General features: G+C 44.0%; 1 protein-coding gene across 3 annotated transcripts in view; it reads left to right on the top strand.

Annotated features, from left to right (window-relative positions):
- adam22 (ADAM metallopeptidase domain 22) overlaps positions 1–20566 on the top strand; it is a 493639-nt gene that overhangs the window by 195885 nt on the left and 277188 nt on the right. For all 3 annotated transcript variants that reach the window (XR_013576156.1, XM_078538421.1, XM_078538420.1), the window contains exons 7-9: positions 10821–10890; positions 12135–12199; positions 17258–17332. Coding sequence is in view for 2 of the 3 variants with exons in the window: in XM_078538421.1 (XP_078394547.1) it covers positions 10821–10890; positions 12135–12199; positions 17258–17332 (210 nt within the window). In the remaining variant the exon portion in view is untranslated. The remainder of the gene's footprint in view (positions 1–10820; positions 10891–12134; positions 12200–17257; positions 17333–20566) is intronic.

Here is a 20566-nt window from a genome sequence, read left to right as displayed (position 1 = left end):
GGTGGGAGAGATTTGGAGAGGCAGGCGGTGAGTTACTTGCCTCAGAACTTCCAGCCTCTGACCTGTTTTTGTAGCACAGTATTGATATGGCTTGTCCAGTTCAGGTTCTGGTCAATGATCCCCGTCAGGATGTTGATAAGCGGCGAATTAGGTGATGATAATGCTCTTGAGTGTCAAGAGGAGATGGTTGGATTCTCTCTTGTTGAAGATGGTCATTGCCTGGCACTTGTGTGGTATGAATGTCTCATGCCACTTAGCCCAAGCCTGAAAGATTGTCTTAGTCTTGCTGCTTAAGGATATGGACTGCTTCAGTATCTGACGAATTGTGAATGATACTGAATATTGTGCAATCATCAGTGAGCATCCCCTCTTCTGATCTTCGGATGGAGAGAAGATCATTGAGAAAGTAGCTGAAAAAGGTTGTGCCTAAGACCTCTGAGGAGAGGATCCAAGGAATTATAGAATTGGTCAAAATCCTTTGTGGGGATGTTATTGGAATCTATAATTAAGGACAGAGTGTCTTAGCACTTAGAGAAATTTGAGCTGATGAGAGAGAGCCAACATGGATTGATAAAGGTTAGATCATGTTTAATGAGCTTAATTGAATTTTTTGAAGATGTAACTAAAGTAGTAGACAGGGAAATATTTATTGATGTAGTTTATATGGACTTCCAGAAGGCATTTGATAAGGTTCCATCCAAGAAGCTTCCAGCTGAAATGAAGTGCTCATGAAATTGAAGGCCTCAAATTCACCTGTTTAGGAGGTTGGTTAGTTGATAGAAACAAATACATGCATAATGGTTATGTAGATGAATTGAAAGGAAGTGACTTGTGATGTTCCACGAGGATCTGTGTTGGGGCCTCAACTAATCTCTAGATTTATTAACGACTTAGATAACACAATAGAGAATCATATATCCAAGTTTGTCGATGACACAAAGACTGGCAGCAAAATATGTACTGTACACAAGAACATAGAAACATAGATAGAAACATAGAAAATAGCAAGAGTAAGTAATTTGGCCCTTTGAGCCTGCTCCGCCATTCAATATGATAATGGCTGATCCTCTATCTCAACGCCGTACTCCTGCACTCTCCCCATACCCCTTGACGGCTTTAGAATCCAGAAATCGATCTACTTCCTTCTTAAGTATATTCAGTGACTTGGCCTCTACAACCTTCGATGGTAGAGAATTCCATAGGTTCACCACCCTCTGAGTGAAGAGATTTCTCCTCATCTCAGTCCTAAATGGTCTACCCTGTATCCAGAGACTGTGACCACTTATTCTAGAACCCCCAGCCAGAGGAATTTCATCCCTGCATCCAGTCTGTCCATCCCTGTCAGAATTTTATATGTTTCAATGAGATCTCCTCTCATTCTTCTAAACTCCACTGTATACAGGCCTAGTCGATCCAATCTCCTCTCATACAGCAATCCTGCTTTAATTTTACACACTAACCTCTTATGTGGAACTTTATCAAAAGCTTTCTGAAAATCCAAATACACCACATCCACTGGTTTTCCCTTATCTATTCTGCTAAATATGTCCTCAAAAAACTCCAGTAGGTTTGTCAGACATGATTTTCATGTTGACTTTGTCTAATCCCGTTCATATTTTCTAAGTGTCCTGTTTCACATCCTTTATAATAGACTCTAGCATTTTCCCTACTACTGATGTTAGGCTAACCGGCCGGTAATTTGCTGTTTTCCCCCTCTCTCCTTTTTTAAACAGTGGGGTTACATTTGCCACCCTCCAATCTGCCAGGACAGTTCCAGAATCTACAGAATTTTGGAAGATGACAACAAACGTATCTACTATTTCCATGGCCACTTCCTTTAGTACCCTGGGATGTGGATCATCAGACCCTGGGGGTTTATTGGCTTTCAACTCCATTAATTTCTCCAACACCATTATTTTAGTAATATTAATTCCTTCAACTCCTTCTTCTTACTAGACCCTTGGTTCCCTAGTATTTCTGGGAAGTTATTTGTGACTTCCTTCATGAAGACAGAACTAAAGTAGGTATTTAATTGCTTTGCCATTTTCTTGTTCTCTATTTATAAATTCTCACATTTCAGACTGTAAGGGATCCACATTGTCTTCACTAGTCTTTTTCTTTTTATATACTAATAGAAGCTTTTACAGTCTATTTTTTTGTCCCTTGCAAGTTTACTCTCATATTCTATTTTTCCCCTCTTAATCAATCTCTTGGTCCTCCTTTGCTGAATTCTAAACTGCGCCCAATCCTCAGGCTTGCTACTTTTTCTAGCAACTTTACATAACTCCTCTTTGGATCTAATACTATCCTTAATTTATTTTGTTAGCCATGGTTGGGCCGCTTTTCCTGTTGTGTTTTTGTGCCAGAAAGTAATTTATAATGGTTGCAATGCATACATTCGTTCATTCATTCATTAAATATTAGCCATTGTCTATCCATCATCATGCCTTTTAAAGAAGTTCCTCAATATATCTTAGCCAACTCATGCCTTATACCTTCATAGTTTCCTTTGTTAAGATTTAGGACCCTAGTTACAGATCAGACTACTTCACTTTCCATTCTAATGAAGAATTCTATCATGTTATGGTCACTGTTCCCCAAAGGACCCTACACAACAAGATTATTAATTAAACCCTTCTCATTGCACAAAACCAAATCTAGGATAGCCTGTTCCCTAGTTGGTTCTTCGATATACTGGTCTAAAAAACCATCTTGTACACATTCCAGGAATTCATCCACCACAGTATTATTGCTAATTTGGTTTGCCCTGTCTACATGTAGATTAAAGTCACCCATGATTACGGTAGCACTCTTGTTACATGCATCTCTAATTTACTGTTTAATGTCATCCCCTACCTTATCATTACTGTTGTGAGGCCTATAGGCAACTCCCACTAATGTTTTCCATCCCTTGTTGCTTCTTACCTCCACCCAGATTGATTCTATGTCTAGATTTTCTGAGCCAATGTCCCCTCTCACTATTGCTCTGATTTCACCTTTAACTAACAACGCCACTCCACCTCCTTTTCCTTTTTGCCTGTCTGTCCTAAATATCAAGTACCCTTGGATATTCAGTTCCCAGCCTTGGTCACCCTACAGCCATGTTTCTGGAATCGCAATCATATCGTACCTGTTTGCATCTTTTTACGCTGTTAATTCATCTAGTTTATTACAAATGCTCCCTGCATTCAGATACAGTGCCTTTAGACTTGTCTTTTTAACATTTTTACACATCGTTTTTTGTACTATGGCCCTATTTGCTGCCAACTCCTGTTTCGTCTGCCTTCCACTTTTGCTTTCTACTTTTCTGTCTTTCATTTCCCTCTCTTGTGTCCCCTTGCTCAGATTCTCATCCCCTGCCAATCTAGTTTAAACCCTCCCCCACAGTACTATCAAATACCCCTGTGAGGATATTGGTCCCAGTCCTGCTGGGGTGCAACGCGTCCAGCTTGTACAGGTCCCATCTTACCCAGAATTGGTCTCAATGCCTCAGGAATCTAAATCCCTCCTTCCTACACCATCTCTCCAGCCACACATTCATCTGGTCTATTCTCCTGTTCCTGATCTCACTAGCACATGGCACTGGGAGCAATCCTGAGACTACTACCTTTGAAGTCCTGCTTTTAATTTATTTCCTAGCTCCCTATATTCTGCTTTCAGAAGGGGATGGGACCTCATCCCTCTTTTTACCTATGTCATGGGTACTGATATGGACCACAACGTATTGCTGTTCACCCTCCCCCTTCAGAATGTCCTACAGCTGCTCAGTGACATCCTTGGCCCTGGCACCTTGGAGGCAACATTCCATCCTGGTGTCATGCCTGCGACCACAGAAACACCTGTCTGGTCCCCTTATGATAGAATCCCCTATCACTATTGCTCCCCCACTCTCCATTCCCCCATTAACCCCCTCCCCCCACCGAACCGTGCAGCTGAGCCACTCATGGTGCCATGGACTTGGCTCTTGCTTCATTCCCCTGAGAAACCATCTTGCCCAGCAGTTTCCAAAATGGAAAATTGGTTGGAGAGAGAGATGGAACCAGGAGATTCCTGCCCTACCTGTCTAGTGCTTTTACTCTGTCATCCATTCCCTTCCTGCCTGTGCACTCTTTACCTGCAGTGTGACCACCTCACTGTACATGCTATCCATGAAGATCTCATTGTTGCGGATGCTCCACAGTGACTCCAGGCACAGCTCCAGCTCCGGAACACAGATTTTGAGTAGCTGCAGCTGGAGACGCTTCCTGCACACATGGTCGCCTTGGACATGGAAGTGTCCCTGATTTTCCACATTGCACAGGAGGAGCATTTCACTTGGCTGAGCTGTCCTGCCATGACTTAGCCTTAAATTACTTCCTTTACTTTTACTTCCTCTAGTTTAGAGAATATTAAGGACAGAAGAAAAACTTACCAGGTCCTACTTTCCAAGGCCGCTACTCTTCTTACTGAGGAAAGGTAAAAAATGAAAGGATCACCTTCTTCCCTCTTGACTGAACTCCATCTCTCAACAAACTCCAACTGAAGCACTCTAATGCATGGGTGGTCTGCCCCAGGCCTCAATTCCTCTTTTGTGCCAGCTCCTCATAGTCCTCAACCCCCCGATATTTCAAAAATCTATCTACCTCCTCTTTAAATACTTTCAGTGATCTAGCCTCCAGAACTCACTGGGGTAGAGAATTCCAGACTTTCATCATCCTCTGAGAGAAGAAATTCCTTCGCATCTCAGTTTTAAATGAGTGTTCCCTTATTCTATAACTATGTCCCTTAGTTCGAGATTCCCCTATTAGTGGAAACACCTTCTCAACATCTATCCTGTCAAACCCCCTCAGAATATTGTACATTTCAATAAGATCACCCTTCCTTCTTCTAAACTCTAATGAATAAAGGCCTAACCTGTTTAGCCGTTCTTGATAAGTCAACCCCTTCAACCCAGGAATCAGCCTAGTGAATCTGTTTTGAACTGCCCCCAATGCCAGCATGTCCTTTCTTAAATACGGAGACCAAAACTGTACACAGCACTCCAAGTGCAGCCTCACCAACACCATGTACAGTTGTAACAAGACTTCCCTATTTTTAAACTCCAACCCCCTAGCAATACAGGCCAAAATTCCATTTGCCTTCTTAATTACTTGCTGCACCTGCATGTTAACCTTTTGTGTTTCATGCACAAGAACATCCAGATCCCTCTGTGCTGCATTTTTTTGGAGTCCCTCTCCATTTAAGTAACAGTCTGCCTTTTGATTCTTCCTACCAAAGTGCATGACCTCACACTTTCCTTCATCAAACTCCATTGGCCAGGTTTTTTCCCACTCACTTAAGGTATCTATATCCCCTTGTAGATTCCTTATGTCCTCATCACAACATATCTTCCCACCTATTTTTGTCTCATCAGCACATCTGGATATATTACACTCTGCTCCTTCCTCCAAGTCATTAATATAGATTATAAATAATTGAGGACCTAGGCCTGATCCTTGTGGCACTCCACTAGTAATGTCTTTCCAACCTGAAAAGGACCCATTAATCCCGACTCTCTGTCTTCCGGGTGTTAACCAATCCTCAATCCATGCTAATACATTATCACCAATATCGTGAGCTCCTATCTTGTGCAATAACCTTTTATGTGGCACTTTATCAAATGCCTTCTGGTAATCCAAATACGCTACATCTACCGGTTCCCCTTTATCAACTCTACTTGTTATATCCTCAAAGACCTCTAGCAAATTTGTCAAATGTGATTTAGCTTTCACAAAACCATGTTGACTCTGTTAGATTGCACTAAGCTTTTCTAAATGTCCTGTTATTTGTTCCTTAATAATGGGCTCTAGTGTTTTTCCAATGACAGATGTTAGGCTGACTGGCCTATAGTTTCCTGTTTTTTGCCTCCCTCCCTTCTTGAACAGGGGCATCACATTAGCAGTTTTCCAATCCGCTGGGACCCTCCCAGAATCCAGTGAGCTCTGGAATATTTTGACCAATGCCTCTACTATCTCTGTAGCCACTTTCTTCAAAACTCTTGGATGCAGGCCATCAGGTCCTGGCGACTTGTCTGCCTTTAGTCCCATTAGTTTGTCAAATACTTTGTTCCTTGTGATAGAGACTGTTACAAGATCTTTCCCCCATTAGTTCCTTACTTATCTGATATTTTGGGATGTTTATAGTGTCCTCCACCGTGAAGACCGATGGAAAATATTTGTTTCAATTATCTGCCACTTCTCTGTTCCCCGTTATCAATTCTCCAGCCACACCCTCCAAAGGTCCCACTCTCATTTTAGCCACTCTCTTTCTTTTTATATATCTGTAGAAGCTCTTGCTGTTTGTTTTTATATTTCTTGCCAATTTACTTTCATAATCAATTTTCTCCCTCGTTATTAGCTTTTTAGTCATCTGCTGCTGGTTCCTAAAAAATTCCCAATCCTCTGGCCGACCACTAGTTTTCGCCGCTTTATATGCCTTAGTTTTTGATTCGACACTCTCCTTGACCACCTTTGTTAACCACGGGTGGTTCATCCTTCTCATCGAAATTTCTCGCCGTTGCGGGGGTTGGGCGGGGGCGGGCGCGCAGCCATATTACGTGGCAGGTCAATTAAGGCCCGCCCAGCGTGTCGCGCACCCGGAAGTACTGAGCGCTCCCTGTGCGGGCAGGCTGAGTCGGGGCCTGCGCTCTTTCGTGCATGTGTGTGAAAGAGCGCTGAAATCTCCCTGAGGCATAGAGCTGCCTCGGGGAGATTACTTTGAGTTTTAAAAATTTAAATAAAAGGGAAAAAAAAAATTTAAGGCATGTCCCCTCATGTGACAGCTGTCATGTGAGCTGGGACATGTCTATGAATTTTATTAAAAATTTTTATTAAAGTTTAAAAACCTTCATGAAACCTCATCCCGCCCGTGGATGAGGTTTCATGATAAATGCGAAGGCCGCCTGGTCTCTTTGCCTGCTCAGTTAATTATTTTATTTGGAATTTAAATGGCCTTAATAGGTCTTTGAAAGTTCGGCAGGCGTGCAGCTGACTCCGGTGCGTGCCCGCTGAACTGAAGATCTGAATGACGCGCAGTGACATTGGGATGCATGCCCGACGTCACAGCGTGCCATTTTACGTATCAGCGAGCAGGGCCCACTCCCACTCGCCGACCCGAAGATTCTGGCCTCTGTCTTTGCTGCAGAGAACAGTATCTATTCCCCTAACTGTGCTATCCCCTGTTACTACTGCATTTCTCTTTTCTCCTCCTACTTGAATAGCACTCTGTACTATGGTGCTGTGGTCAGCTCGCTCATCCTCCCTGCAGCCTGTGCCCTCGTCCACACCTGGAGCAAGAACCTTGTACCTATTGGACAAGGGCACTGTCTGAGGCTCCTCCAAAGCTAAGTTCTGGATTGCCATACCTGCGGTCTTGCCCACCGCCTGCAGAACCTGCAGGACTTCCACATTGCCACCATTGGGGAAGGCCAGCTGGAATTAGGTGCCCAACAGGTATTTAACTAGCCAGCATCAGGCCTTCCCCAGGGTTTGGGGCCCTGGGGGCTGAAATCCTGCACCCCCCCACCCCCCGAGCTGTGGGCCAATCAGAAGTTGCCAGTGCTCCATTGCTTATCAGCAACACTGGAAGTGGTGGCTGCTACCAGTAATGCACCCATCTGAGCCCAATGATTAACAAGGGTCCCAGTCCGCAGGTGAGTGAGGGTGGGATGGGAGTCATGGGGAGGGTGTTGATGGCTGGTGAGGGGAGGAGGGAGGTCAGAAGAAAGGGAAGGGCGTTGTCTCTCAGCGGGCAACCCGCCCTTCCTGATGCCAGGTCACTTGATCAGGCACTGAGTACTTTGAACGAGGGATCTCCCCACCAGCAGCCCACTTTGGGCATCCTGCATGGCGACTAGTGGGATGAGGCCCTTAAAAAAGTAATAATTTCTCATTCAAGGGTTTAAATTAGTGTCCAGGTGGGAATGCCATCCAGAAGCCTACCAGCCCTTGACTTAATTGGGTGGAGGCGGGAAGGTAGTGGGGTCCCCATCCCATAACCTTCTGCTCAATTAAATGCCCATCCACCTCCAAACTCACCACCAGGGTGGGAGCATCAAATTCTGCCCAAAGAGCCTGCAAAGGGATATAGATAGATAAAGTGAATGGGTAAAAATCTGGAAGATGGAGTATTATGTGGGAAAATGCGAGGTTGTTCACTTTGATAGGAAGATAAGAGAAGCAGAGTATTATTTAAATGGAGAGAGACTTCAGAATGCTGAAGGCGGGATTGTGGAGTTGAGGTTACAATCAGATTAGCCATGATCTTATAAAATGGTGGAGCAGGCTCGAGGGACCTAGTGGCGCACTCCTGCTCCTAATTCGTAGGTTTATATGATACAGAGGACTCTTGATTTCCTCTTACATAAATCACAAAATGTTAGCATGAGAGTATAACAAGTAATTAAGCAGGCAAATGGGATGCTGGCATTTATTTCAAGGGGATGGAGTATAAAGGTAGGGAAGTCTTGGTGCAGTTGTAGAGGGTATTAGGTACTGTGTATACTTTAGGTCTCCTTGTTTAAGGAGAGATATGCTTGCACTGAAGGCCGTTGAGAGAAGGTTCACTAGGTTGATTCCTTGGAAGAAGGTTATAAGGAAAGTTTGAGGAGGTTGGGCCTATACTCACTGGACTTTAAAGGATTGAGAGGTGATCTTATTGAAATATATAAGATTCTGAGGGGCTTAACATGACAGATGCTGGGAGGATGTTCTACTTGTGGGGGAATCTATAACTAGGGGGCAGAGTTTCAGAATAAGGGATCTCCCATTTTAGTTGGAGATGAGGAGGAATTTCTTCTCTCAGAGGGTCATTAATCCTATGTGGAGGCTGTGGCCAAGTGGTAATGTCACTAGATTAGTAATCCAGAGTCCCATGTTAATGCTCTTGTGACATGGGTTCAAATCCTACCATAGCAACTGGTGAGATCCAGAGGCTCACGTTAATGCTCTGGTGATGCGCTTTCAAATCCGACCATGACAACTGATGGCATTTCCTGTCCAGAAGAACCCAGCCAATTACCGCCCCATCAGTCCACTCTCGATCAGCAGCAAACTGATGGAAGGGGTCATCGACAGTGCTATCAAGTGGCACTTACTCAGAAATAATATGCTCATTGATGCTCAGTTTGGGTTCCACCAGGGCCACTCAACTCCTGACCTCATAATAACATGGTCAAAAGAGCTGAACCCAAGAGATGAGTTGAGAGTGACTGCCCGTGTCATCAAGGCAGCTTTTCACCAAATAAAGCATCAAGGAGCCCCAGCGAAACTTGGGAATCGGGAGGGGAAAACTCTCTACTGGTTGGAGTCATGCCTAGCACAAAGGAAGATAGTTGTGGTTGTTGGAGGCCAATCATCTCAATTCCAGGACATTGCTGCTGGAGTTTCCTAGGCCCAAATGCCTTCAGCTGCATCATTAATGACCTTCCTTCCATCATAAGGTCAGAAGCGGGGATGTTCGTTGATGATTACACAGTGTTCAGCACATTGGCGACTCCTCAGATACTGAAGCAGCCCATGTCCATATGCAGCAAGACTTGGACAACATTCAGGCTTGGGCTGATAAGTGGCAATTAATACTCACATCACACAAGTGCCAGTTGACATACATCTCCAACAAGAGAGAATCTGACCATCTTTCCTTGACATTCAATGGCATTACCATCACTGAATCCCCCACCATTAACATCTTGGGGGCTTACCATTGACCAGAAACCGAACTGGACCAGCCATATAAATACTATGGCTACAGCAGGTCAGACACTGGGAATTCTCAAGAGGTAACTCACCTCTTGATTCCCAAAGCTTGCTTATCATCTACAAGGCTTAAGTCAACTGTGCAATTGAATATTTCTCACTTGACTGGATGAATGCAGCTCCAACAACACTCAAGAAACTTGACGCCCATCCAGGACAAAGCAGCCTGCGTGATTCTCACCCCATCCACCACCTTAAATGTTCACCCCTTCCAACACCAACACACAGTGGTAACAGCCATCTACAAGAGGCACTGCAGCAACTCACCAAGGCTTTTTCAACAGCAAAACCTAAAGCTGCAACTTCTACTGCCTCGAAGGAAAAGGGCAGCAGATGCATGGCGACATCATCACCTGCAATTTCCCCACCACACCACTCACCATCCTGACTTGAAACTATATCGCCATTACTTCACTGTCGCTGGGTCAAAATCCTGGAAATCCCTTCCTAACAGCACTGTGGATGTGCCTACACCACATGGACTGCTGTGGTTCAGTAAAGTGGCTCACCACCACATTCTCAAGGGCAGTTGGGGACGAGTAATAAATGCTGGCCTAGCCAGTGAAGCCCACATCCCTGAAAGAATAAAAAAAGTCTTTAGAATCCTGTACCCCAGAGAGCAGTGAAAGGTGGACTGTTGAATATATTCAACGCTAAGTTAAATTTTTGATATACAAGGAAATCAAATGTAATGGGGAACAGGCTGGAAAGTGGAGTTAAGGCAATGATCAGATTAGCTATGATCTTATTGAATGGTAGAGCAGGCTTGAGGGTCCGAATTCTGCTCCTATTCATGTTCTTTTGTTAAGCACAATGTTGTTATGTACAATTTATGACAAACGCTGGAATGAAAAGTGCTAACTACTGGAAATTAAAATAAATTTAGGAGAACACTGACAAAAAGTTACACCCAAATTGTTAACCTACCATTTCTATTTTCAGCTGCTGACTGACCTGCAGTATATTTCTAACATTCTCTGTTTTTAGTGCAGAAAAAGTAAAGGTATTTAATTCAGTTCAGCATTGTGTTTCTCTTTTCCCTCACAGAATGAGTCTGAGCCTCATTTAGTTTACCGGGTTGCTGGCCACGATGTTCCTTTGCAGCTTCTACTACCCGGTAAGATCACAGTGATGTCCAGTGTGTTTCAGAATTAACAACAGAACCTTAGCCCATGCATGAAGAATTAATTGGCATGATAGTATATTTTAGCACAAAGATATATATGAGCTCATATGAAAGATCGAAGTTGAATCAATACATGATGTTCTGAAATTACATGCTTTATATATTCTATATTATGTATGGTAACACAGTGGCTTGACCCACTAATGAATTCATAGGAATGCATGTCTGTGGCATGGGTTGCTTCCAAACAGTCAAAATGGGCTGCTGATTTGCTATTGGCATTTTACACCATAACTTACAGTCAAAATTGCCTCCATAGTTTCTCACATACTCACTTGAGTAGCTGGTGTACACAAGTGACAAACTATAGGGACAGAACTTCAACCATGCCGCGTTTTGTTGACCCAGACTCGATGCTGTGCGGGCAGTGTGTACCCCAACGAGGAGGCTGGAGGCTGCCTGAAACTGGGGCTCAGACCATATTAACAAGTTTATTTTAGGCGGTCAGCAGAATGCTTACAAAAGCACCTGATACATTTAGCAGCGGCCCAAGTGCTCGAGCAGATTGGGCTCAGGCCATCCCACTGCGCAATGCATGCCAATTTTTACGACATAGAAGAGTAATGGCAAAATATATTAGCCCATCCACTTGGTGGGAAAATTATGTGGTACAGATAATTGAAGGCAAAATTTAAAAAAAAATTAAATGGACATTTTTGAAGACTATGTTCGTGGAGATTATTGGTTTATGAAACCAGAAAGTATTGTTGCTGATATTATCAGACGAAGACTATGCACAGCATAGTATCCCAATTAGCATATATTAATTGGGCTTCCACTTGAATCAGGCAGGTGCCTTAGCCACCACTGGGATTAAAGCCACTGCAGAGTGGTAATGGAGTGACAAATAGAGCCACTTGATTTTTACTTTAATTCCCCTTGGAAATTTCTCTCATTTTTGAAGAAAGAAACAATATAATAGTACTCTTTGAAATAACTCCTATTATAAATAGTTTTCTACATGAATTCCAAAGTCAGCATCAGAGAAAAATTTGTGTTCCATAAGGCGCGGCATTATATTCAGCATTTGATGTCAGTGACACATGCAATGATAATACTGTTACCGCGGCAGTTTTAAAAGCTAACCACTGACACTTCATTGAGTAATTGTCCATAACTCTGTTGATTCATCTTTGTTAATGTGAATAATATTTTGGAATGTATATTTTTTTCAGAAGATGTTGAAAGGAATGATCACTTTGATGCTAGGCAAACTGCACTTTTGAGGAAGAAAAGACAGGTGTGTTCAATACTTTTAACAAATTCATAAAAATGTAAAATAGAAAGATTATAGTTAGTATCTTCATGGCTTTTGATCTATACCCAGAATTTTAGTTCAGTTCATTTTTCCTGTTGAATTGGAACATTGCACTATAAAGCAGCACAATAGGTGGGCTTGAGAAATGCTGTGGCAATATTCAGCAGAGTGTGCTATATGTCTAAATGCTTAGCATTCAAGATAAGTCAAGAATGGAAAAGATAATTGGGTCAATTTTCCAACCTTTGCCCCTGTGAACGCCTATTCCCCCAGCTGTAAATGCCAGACAGAGGGAGTGGAGACTTATTTTGCTGAATCTTTGCCCCTTTACTTTGCTTTGGTTCCCCACGGGCAGAGCTTGGCTTTTCCTACAACTGCTGGAGGTGCAGCTTAGCAAAATTAATGATATGGGATAGGTCTTCCTGCCTGCCCACCTCAGTTTCTTAGTTATCATGGCCTAGAGGCCCCCAGAGGCAAAGCTGCTCAGGAAGCTGTCAGTGAACCTGAGTGGGTCCGGTAGCAAGCTAAAGAGATTCCTCCAGTTTGTTCAAGGCTTTATTTTAAAGGTTTGTTCTATCCAATATTTTCTCCTTGTCCTTATCTTTTGTTACATGATCAAAAAAAATCTATTAAATTACTCTGGCATAAGTTCCTTTTTTAAAATCCATGCTTACTCTTAACATTAGTTTGTACAAAAAAGCTTTGCTACCTTGTCCTTGATAACTAATTCCATCATTTTACTGGTAGTGATGTCAGACTAATTGGCAGATACTCAGCAGATCCATTTTGAAATAAGAACCATACATTTGCTCTTTTCCAGTTCTCCAGTGCCAATTTTATTAGTGAATATCTAACTACCTCTGTTCATGTTATTGCCAGCATATCCTTACTCGCTTTAGTATTTTAACAGGCTTTTGACTCTTTTGAGCTTTTTCTTAAACTGTCCCTTACTATCATTTTTACTAAACAGTTTGAAATATTGGAATGCCTTTCCTTTACCTCTAATATGAACACAATGACAGCTTTTCCATACTATGCTGCTCATATTCCCATAATACAAATAACCAATAAGCTGTAACCAAGGAAGTAAGTCACATTCAGTGATCAAAAAAAAACTTTACACACTCTGCTTTATGTATTTCCTATTTACTGCTATAATGTCCCTATTGGGTTAATTACAGTTTCCTTTCTTGTGCTTTCTCTTAAATGCTGAATTAAGTAGCAGCCCCTTAGCACATCTAGAAATTTGTGACTCTTGTTACTCTTAGCCATACTCCATTCAATGGTGGGTTAAAGTATTACCATTACTGGATGCTTTTCTGTGTGAATTTTTTGATGACTGGTAGCTGTTTGGCCTAGCAGTGTATGTGGTGAATTGTCACCAGTAGTTTTATCTCGCTTGTCTCATTCCCTACATGAGGACATAGTGGCTGATAGAGCAGGTCAGAGGCTGGGTATTCTGCAGCAAATTGCTCATCTCTTGACTCCCCAAAGCATCTCTATAATCTGCAAATCACAAATCAGGTGTATATTGGAACACTGTTGATTTGATTGGATGGGTTCAGTGACAACACTCAAGAAAGCTCAAAACCATACAGGGCAAAGTTGACCCAATTAGGACCTCATTCTCTAGCCTAAATGTCCATTCCCTCCCTGACTGATATATCATGGTTTAGTGTATACTAACTATGGAATACAGTGCAGCAACTCACCAAGGCTTTTTTGGAAACACATCCCAAAACTGCTACTTCTCCCAACTACAAGGATAAGGGCAGTAGTCAGATGGAATGCCATCACCTCCAAGCACCCTCTCTGAGTCGCACACCTTCCTAACTTGAACATACATCACTGTTGTTTTATCATTACTCGGTTAAAATCTTGGAACTCCCTACCTAACAAAACTGTGGGAATAGCTTTATCACATGGATTGCAGCAGTTCAGGAAGATGGCTCACGACTGGTTGTTCTCAGGGCCTTATGTTCAGTGTGATTATAGATGATGTGTTTCTGCCATTTATATATACTTATAATCTGCTGGCCCATTATAAACATATCCACAATGAATGCCACCTATTCCTGCCTGCACAAAGTTGTAGGGATATAAGAATGGACTAGGAGACATGACGGAGCTCATCTCTGACCTTTTTCCCACATTTGCTCAACTCAGCTCCACTAAACAGCAGAAGCAATGGCAGCAAATACCAACCATGATGTTTATGCATTCTGTATCAACTAACCATTCTAATCCTTTACTCTTTGCCATAGAATTTCTGCACAACTCCATAAACTTCCTTACTTTTGTCTATTTGTGCTTGAATTCATCCCTTACTACTTATTCCTTTTTTCATCTGTAATTTTTGCTTGTTCTGCATTGGTTTCCTGTAGTATGGTCTTATTTTGTTTATTTAGCCTTCTAAACCTCCTTGGTTGTCTTGTAGAACTCTCACCATTGTTACGATCCTGGAGAGACTGGTAGCCTTTAAAAAGAGATTTGAATTCCCAGTGATCGACTCAAAGGATCACTTAGCAGAATTTCACAATTTAAGACTTATACTGCAACAAACAAACTAAAATCAACATTGACTAAACATTACTTAGGCAACCAATACACAAAACTACATAAAGGATATCCCCCTGCCACCCACCGCCCCACTTAACCTCCTAACATGACCAAAAATGTCATATCACATTTATGCTTTACATCACATTCTCTGCAGGCTTGTAGTATTTACAGGAACCAGCCCAAAGTTACTCCCAGCTTTCAAAATGCTCACTTCTCTCCATTTCACTGTGTCATAATATCCAGTACCCATCGAAAGTCATTCCCTTCAGTCTTCTGAGAACCTCCAAAACAACTTCCAGCAGAAGGACCACTCCTTTTCCTGGCTATGCCAGGGTGAATCTTCCAGCATCCTTAAATTTCCACTGGTCCCATCTCTTTGACCAGAGAATGTGCTCGCATGCTCATTCTGCTTGGCGGCTAACAGAGAACAGCCCTTTTCCCCTGCTGTTCGCTATTTCCCTGTCTGTCTTTCTAGGGTCTCTGAGTAAATAAGTCTGTAACCAGCAAGAACAGCTACCTCTCCCTTTGTGTTTAGGTATTAAAGCTGGCACTTGAGATTCAATAGGATTTGATCTGGGTCCTTAGTCCCCTTGCTAACCAAGTTACATAGGCTTATCACCGGGCAGAACTAGGAGGAGATTGATTATGTGTCCCACTTCACCACTCCATTTTACCTTAATTAAAAGAGACAGTTTAAAACATAACCATCTTAGAAAACCTTGCACTCATAACACCATAGCCACCAATCTTCCCAGTTTATGATATTTTTAAATTTATTCGTTCACAGAATATGGTGTCACTGGCTAGGTCAGCATTTATTGCCCGTCTGTGTGTCAGTGAGGGCAGGAGTGAATGTGGATGGGGTGCCAATCAAGTCGGCTGCTTTGTCCTGGATGGTATTGAGCTTGTTGAGTGTTGTTGGAGCTGCAGTCATCCAGGCAAGTGGAGAGTATTCCATCACACTCCTGTCTTGTGCCTTGTAGAGGGTCGACAAGCTTTGGGGAGTCAGGAGATGAGTTACTCAGCACACAATTCCTAGCCTATGACCTGCTCTTGTAGCCATTGTATTTTTATGGCTGATCTGGTTCAGCACTGGTCAATGGTAACTACCAGGATGTTGATAGTGGAGGATTCAGCAATGGTAATGCCATTAAATGTCAAGGGGAGATGATTAGATTCTGTCCTCTTGGAGATGGTCATTGCCTGGCTCTCGTGTGGTATGAATGTTACTTGCCACATATATTTTTAAAATCCATTTACAGGATGTGGGCATCGCTGGCTAGGCCAACATTTATTGCCTGCCCCGAAGTGCCCTTGAGAAGGTGGTGGTGTTATGATATGGCAGGTGGTATTTGCCAGACTGACCAAATCCACAAGAAGAACTTGGCCACGCTATCACAACTATTTTTCAATTTGTATTTATTATGAGAAGGTTTGTGCACTGAAGTCAAAAGTAATGAGTCCGCTACCACCTTTAGAGATTTTAAAGATCAAATTAAAATATTTATCAACAAAAGAAGAGAAAAATCTTAAACGCATACAAGATTACAGTTACACAGTTAGAACATTTCCTAAAACTCCTATTTAACCTGACTCCCAACTACACAGCCCCTTTAAGGCAACAGTCTAAATAGATTCCACATTTATAAAGACATCCAGCAATATTACCACAAGGACCCATTGGACAATACACTTCTAAACGCTTTTAACACAACTTTGATTACTGGCACAGCAAACTTCTTTAGGGTGGCTAGAGGCTTTTTCCCCAAGTCTGTTTCACACAATCACCTTTCAACATATCACACGGGCACACCTCACACAGCTATATCACTTGGGGTGAATCAAATTGGCCGAAGGTTGGCATCTGTGATGCTGGGAACCTCAGGAGGAGGCCAAGATGGATCATCCACTCACCGCTTCTGGCTGAAGCTGGTTGCAAATGCTTCAGTCTTATCTTTTGCACTGATGTTCTGGCCTCCCCCATCACGAAGGATAGGGACATTTGTGGAGCCTCCTCCTCCCATTCCTCTGCCAGTCAATCTATCTTGCTTGTACCCTGTTACTCTTCTATTTAAGTGAAACTTATCGGGTGATATTTCCAAGAAGGCTCCTTAGTTCCTTCCAAATCTAAAGCCTGCTTCCCTGCACCATATCCCTAAAGCCCATGTTTCTTTTTATTAACCCTATCTTAGTGGCGCTTTGTAATATTTTAGAGAATGCTACTGCTAGGATCTCTACCTTGTGTTTCCTCTCTAGTTCTTTAAATTTATTTCAAAGGACTTCTGGACTACACATGCTCGTATCATTAATTTCAATGTGCATCACAATGGCAACATCCTCCCCTAACTCTATGAACATATTATCCACCCCAAGCCTGAAAGGAATGAGCTTCACATCCTGCATTTGTATTTTTTTAAATGAAAATGGTAAAGGCATATAATACAGTTTATTACTTAGCAATTCTGTTTCTCATTACAGATACATCGAATACGTCGGAATGTTCAAGATGAGACAAAGTACATTGAGCTGATGGTTGTTAATGACCATTTTATGGTAAAGGCCACATTTTATCAGATTCAGGATTATTTGACCTTTGACTCTTTGGCACAATTTTCAGAATAACAACTTGCATGAATATAGCCTTTCTCAAGCAAAAGGACATCCCAGACAAAGCTTGACACCAAACAGGGAGTGAAGGAGCTTAGGGCCAGAATCTTACGTTGATCAGGTGACGCGCACCCAACCCGAACGCACGTGAAATTGCACGAAATGACGTCGGCCGTGCGTCCCGACGTCACTGCGCACACGAGCAATATTAAAGGGTCAATTAAAGCCATTAAAAAGCCTGTTGTCCATGGTTTCACATTGCCCTTGTGATTTCACGCTAGCTGCATGGGCAAAAGGGGCAGGCGGGCAGCCTGTTTTTAACGAATTGTCATCCAAAGGCAGGATAAAAAGGGTCCAGAGCATTGTGAGTAGTGAGGAGTTTAGGAGATAGTTTGCTGCTGGTTGCTTAGTGAAACTTGACAGCTTTGTCTCTGCTCTGAGCTTCAGTCTTTGCATTACTAAGCCTTCATTTCAGGACTCATTGGTGTCTCCAAGACCCCTGGAGGATTTATACCATGTGAACCCTTCCAGTAATCAGACAGCCTTCTGTTTATCTGGTAATGGGGTTGTGTACTCCACTGGTGGCAGCTCCCCTGAGGAGGAAGAGAGGGGCAGAAAGGAGAGGAGGTCAGGTGTCCATAGGCAACATCCAAGGGAGCGATCTGTGGGAGGAGAGGCACATGCACAGGGGGTACAGGGTCAGCAGGGAGTCCAAGGCAGAAGGGGCCACAGAAGATGCCACTATCCTGCTGCCAGAGTTCTTTCCAGGGGTCAGTGGGCAATCTGTGTGGAGTGTCCCAATCAGCTGTCCGTAGTTGCGTCAAGCTGGTGAATGACGCTCTGTTTAGGTGGATCATGATATTTATTCATTTCCGGACAGACGAGGCCAGCCAGGCTGAGCGAGCCAGGGACTTTGCTGTAATGGCTGGGTTCCCCCGCCTCCAGGTGCCATCGACAGCACACGTGGTCATCAAAGCACCAGCAAGTGAGCCGGGTGCCCTCGTCAACAGGAAGGTCTTCCATTCCATAACTGTTTAGATAGTTTGTGACCACAGGACGAAGATTTTGCAAGTCTGTGCAAGGTACCTTGGCAGCTCCCATGATGTATACATCCTCTGATACTCACAGGTGCCAAGGCTATTCATAGCTCCAGCTCGACTGGATGGATGGTTGCTGGATGACAAGGGCTATCCATTGAAAAGGTGGCTTATGATACCTCCCTGCCACCCAAGAACAGAACCAGAGCAGAGGTATAATAGGAGTCATGCCACCACAAGGGTGGTGATTGAGAGGACCATAGGTCTGCAGAAGATGAGATTCAGGTGCCTGGATTGTTCATGGGGTGCAATACAATACCCTTCAGAGCAGGTGTCTCTGATAGTTGTTGCATGCAGTGCTCTCCACAATCTGGCTGTGGCAAGGGGAGGAAGAGGATCTTGAGGCAGCTCCACAGGCCACACATGATGACTCCAGTGGTGGATCAGAAGAGGAGTGTGGGGAAGAGCATGGTAAGGATGTGGAGGCAGACCGCTGGAACCTCCAGGGAGGCAGGGATACCAGAGAGGCCTTGATTCAACACACTTTCAGCTAGGCTGCCAAGGCACTGCTTTCACCTCATGCCAGGGGTGCTGCCTTCTTACCGGTTGTTTGCAATGACCCGTTCCAGTGAACCCAAAGTCCACTCAGTACCTGTGCAATTAAGTTTAGAGCTACTCACGTTAAGCGTGAGATACTTGCATGCCCTGCACCAACAAAACAAGTGAAGCATTCTCAGGCCATTAACACAATAGCAACATTTATATAATGTTGGCACTCACAGAGAATGAACATAACAGTGTGAGGTGTTAATGGTCACACCAGTAAGCAAATTAATGAAACATGGCAGAAGAGAAAATCATCCATGAAAAGTCCCTCTTGTGCTCACGATGCCTTAAACTTATGCTTGTGAGGGCTGTGTCTTGGTTACCCCCCCTCCCCACCCCCCTCACTGGCAGCGGCATTGGAGGCAGCCTGCTGACTGTGCTGTCTTGTTGGCCTTGATGACCTTGGTGGCCGTCCTCTGGCCAGCGGAGCCTGTACAGGCTCTGCCTGGGAGGGAGAGTCCAGCACCATAGCTGGGCACCCCTCAGCCATCGTGGCCTTATCAGATGTCACGGTCACTGGCAGAGGGGTGGAGGAGCTGCTGCCATGATCCAGAGCGCCCTGACAGGAGCCCACAGAGACGACAAGCAGGTCATGCGCCAATGTGAGGTCTTTCTTGCTCACCATTGATGGACAGGCACCTAGCAGAGGTGCCTCATCCATCTCTCACACTGGCAGAGACCTCCTGAGGTCATTGCCTATGTGAGGGCTTTCAGATCCAAGTGCAACCCCAGGAACACCTGATTCTGTTCCTGGAGCCGCCTCTGCTTGGGAGTTGCTACTCTCTCAATGGAGGAGGCAGTGCGCTCGGTGCTGAGAGTCACCGCAGTACTCATGCTCTGCATGGACTCCTCCATCACAGGGACCATGGCACGCAAACCCTCAGGAATCTCTGCCAGATCCTCCCGCGCATCCTGCTGGACATCCAGCTCTGCCGCCTAATGGATGACTTCAGAGGCTCGTCATTTGCCTTGGACTCATCCACTGACTGCCAGTGCCCTGGGCACTCTCTGTCTCTGCTTGCTCCTCATACGAGCATGCCGTGCCCTCACCGCTGTGCACCAACACTATGGCCGATGATCTAATGCCCACTGAGGTCCTGGTGTCTGAGCTGGAGCCTGGTGCAGTGAGAGAGTGTGATGCAGGTGCACCTGACGGCCACTGGTCCTCCGGCATCAAGGATGGCTCATCGGGGTCCTGCACTCATTGGCTGGATGGCGATTCTAGCGGAGAAAAGCGACATGTCATTATTATTAGTCATCACACTGCAACTCTGCATGTTAGGCAGGCTGGTGAGACAATGGAGATCTGCGTCATGGTGCCATTGTCTTTCAATGAACAATGGGGACTCCAGGTTTGGGGTTTCCATTACAGATGAGAAAACACAACATTATTTATACACACCAACACTCTCGCATCTGTGCACTGCACTCTTACCTTCAACAGAGACCCCTGCCTCTCCACAACCAGTGAGCTGAGCTGGGCACTCCATCTCTGAGGCAGCCTCCCCGTACCTCGTCAATATGAGCAGGTTTGGGG

Source organism: Cetorhinus maximus, chromosome 3 (assembly GCF_964194155.1).
Source record: "Cetorhinus maximus chromosome 3, sCetMax3.hap1.1, whole genome shotgun sequence".
NCBI classification, from domain to species: Eukaryota; Metazoa; Chordata; class Chondrichthyes; order Lamniformes; family Cetorhinidae; genus Cetorhinus; species Cetorhinus maximus.
Note: the sequence above shows the minus strand (reverse complement) of the source record. Positions and strands in the feature narration are given on the sequence as shown.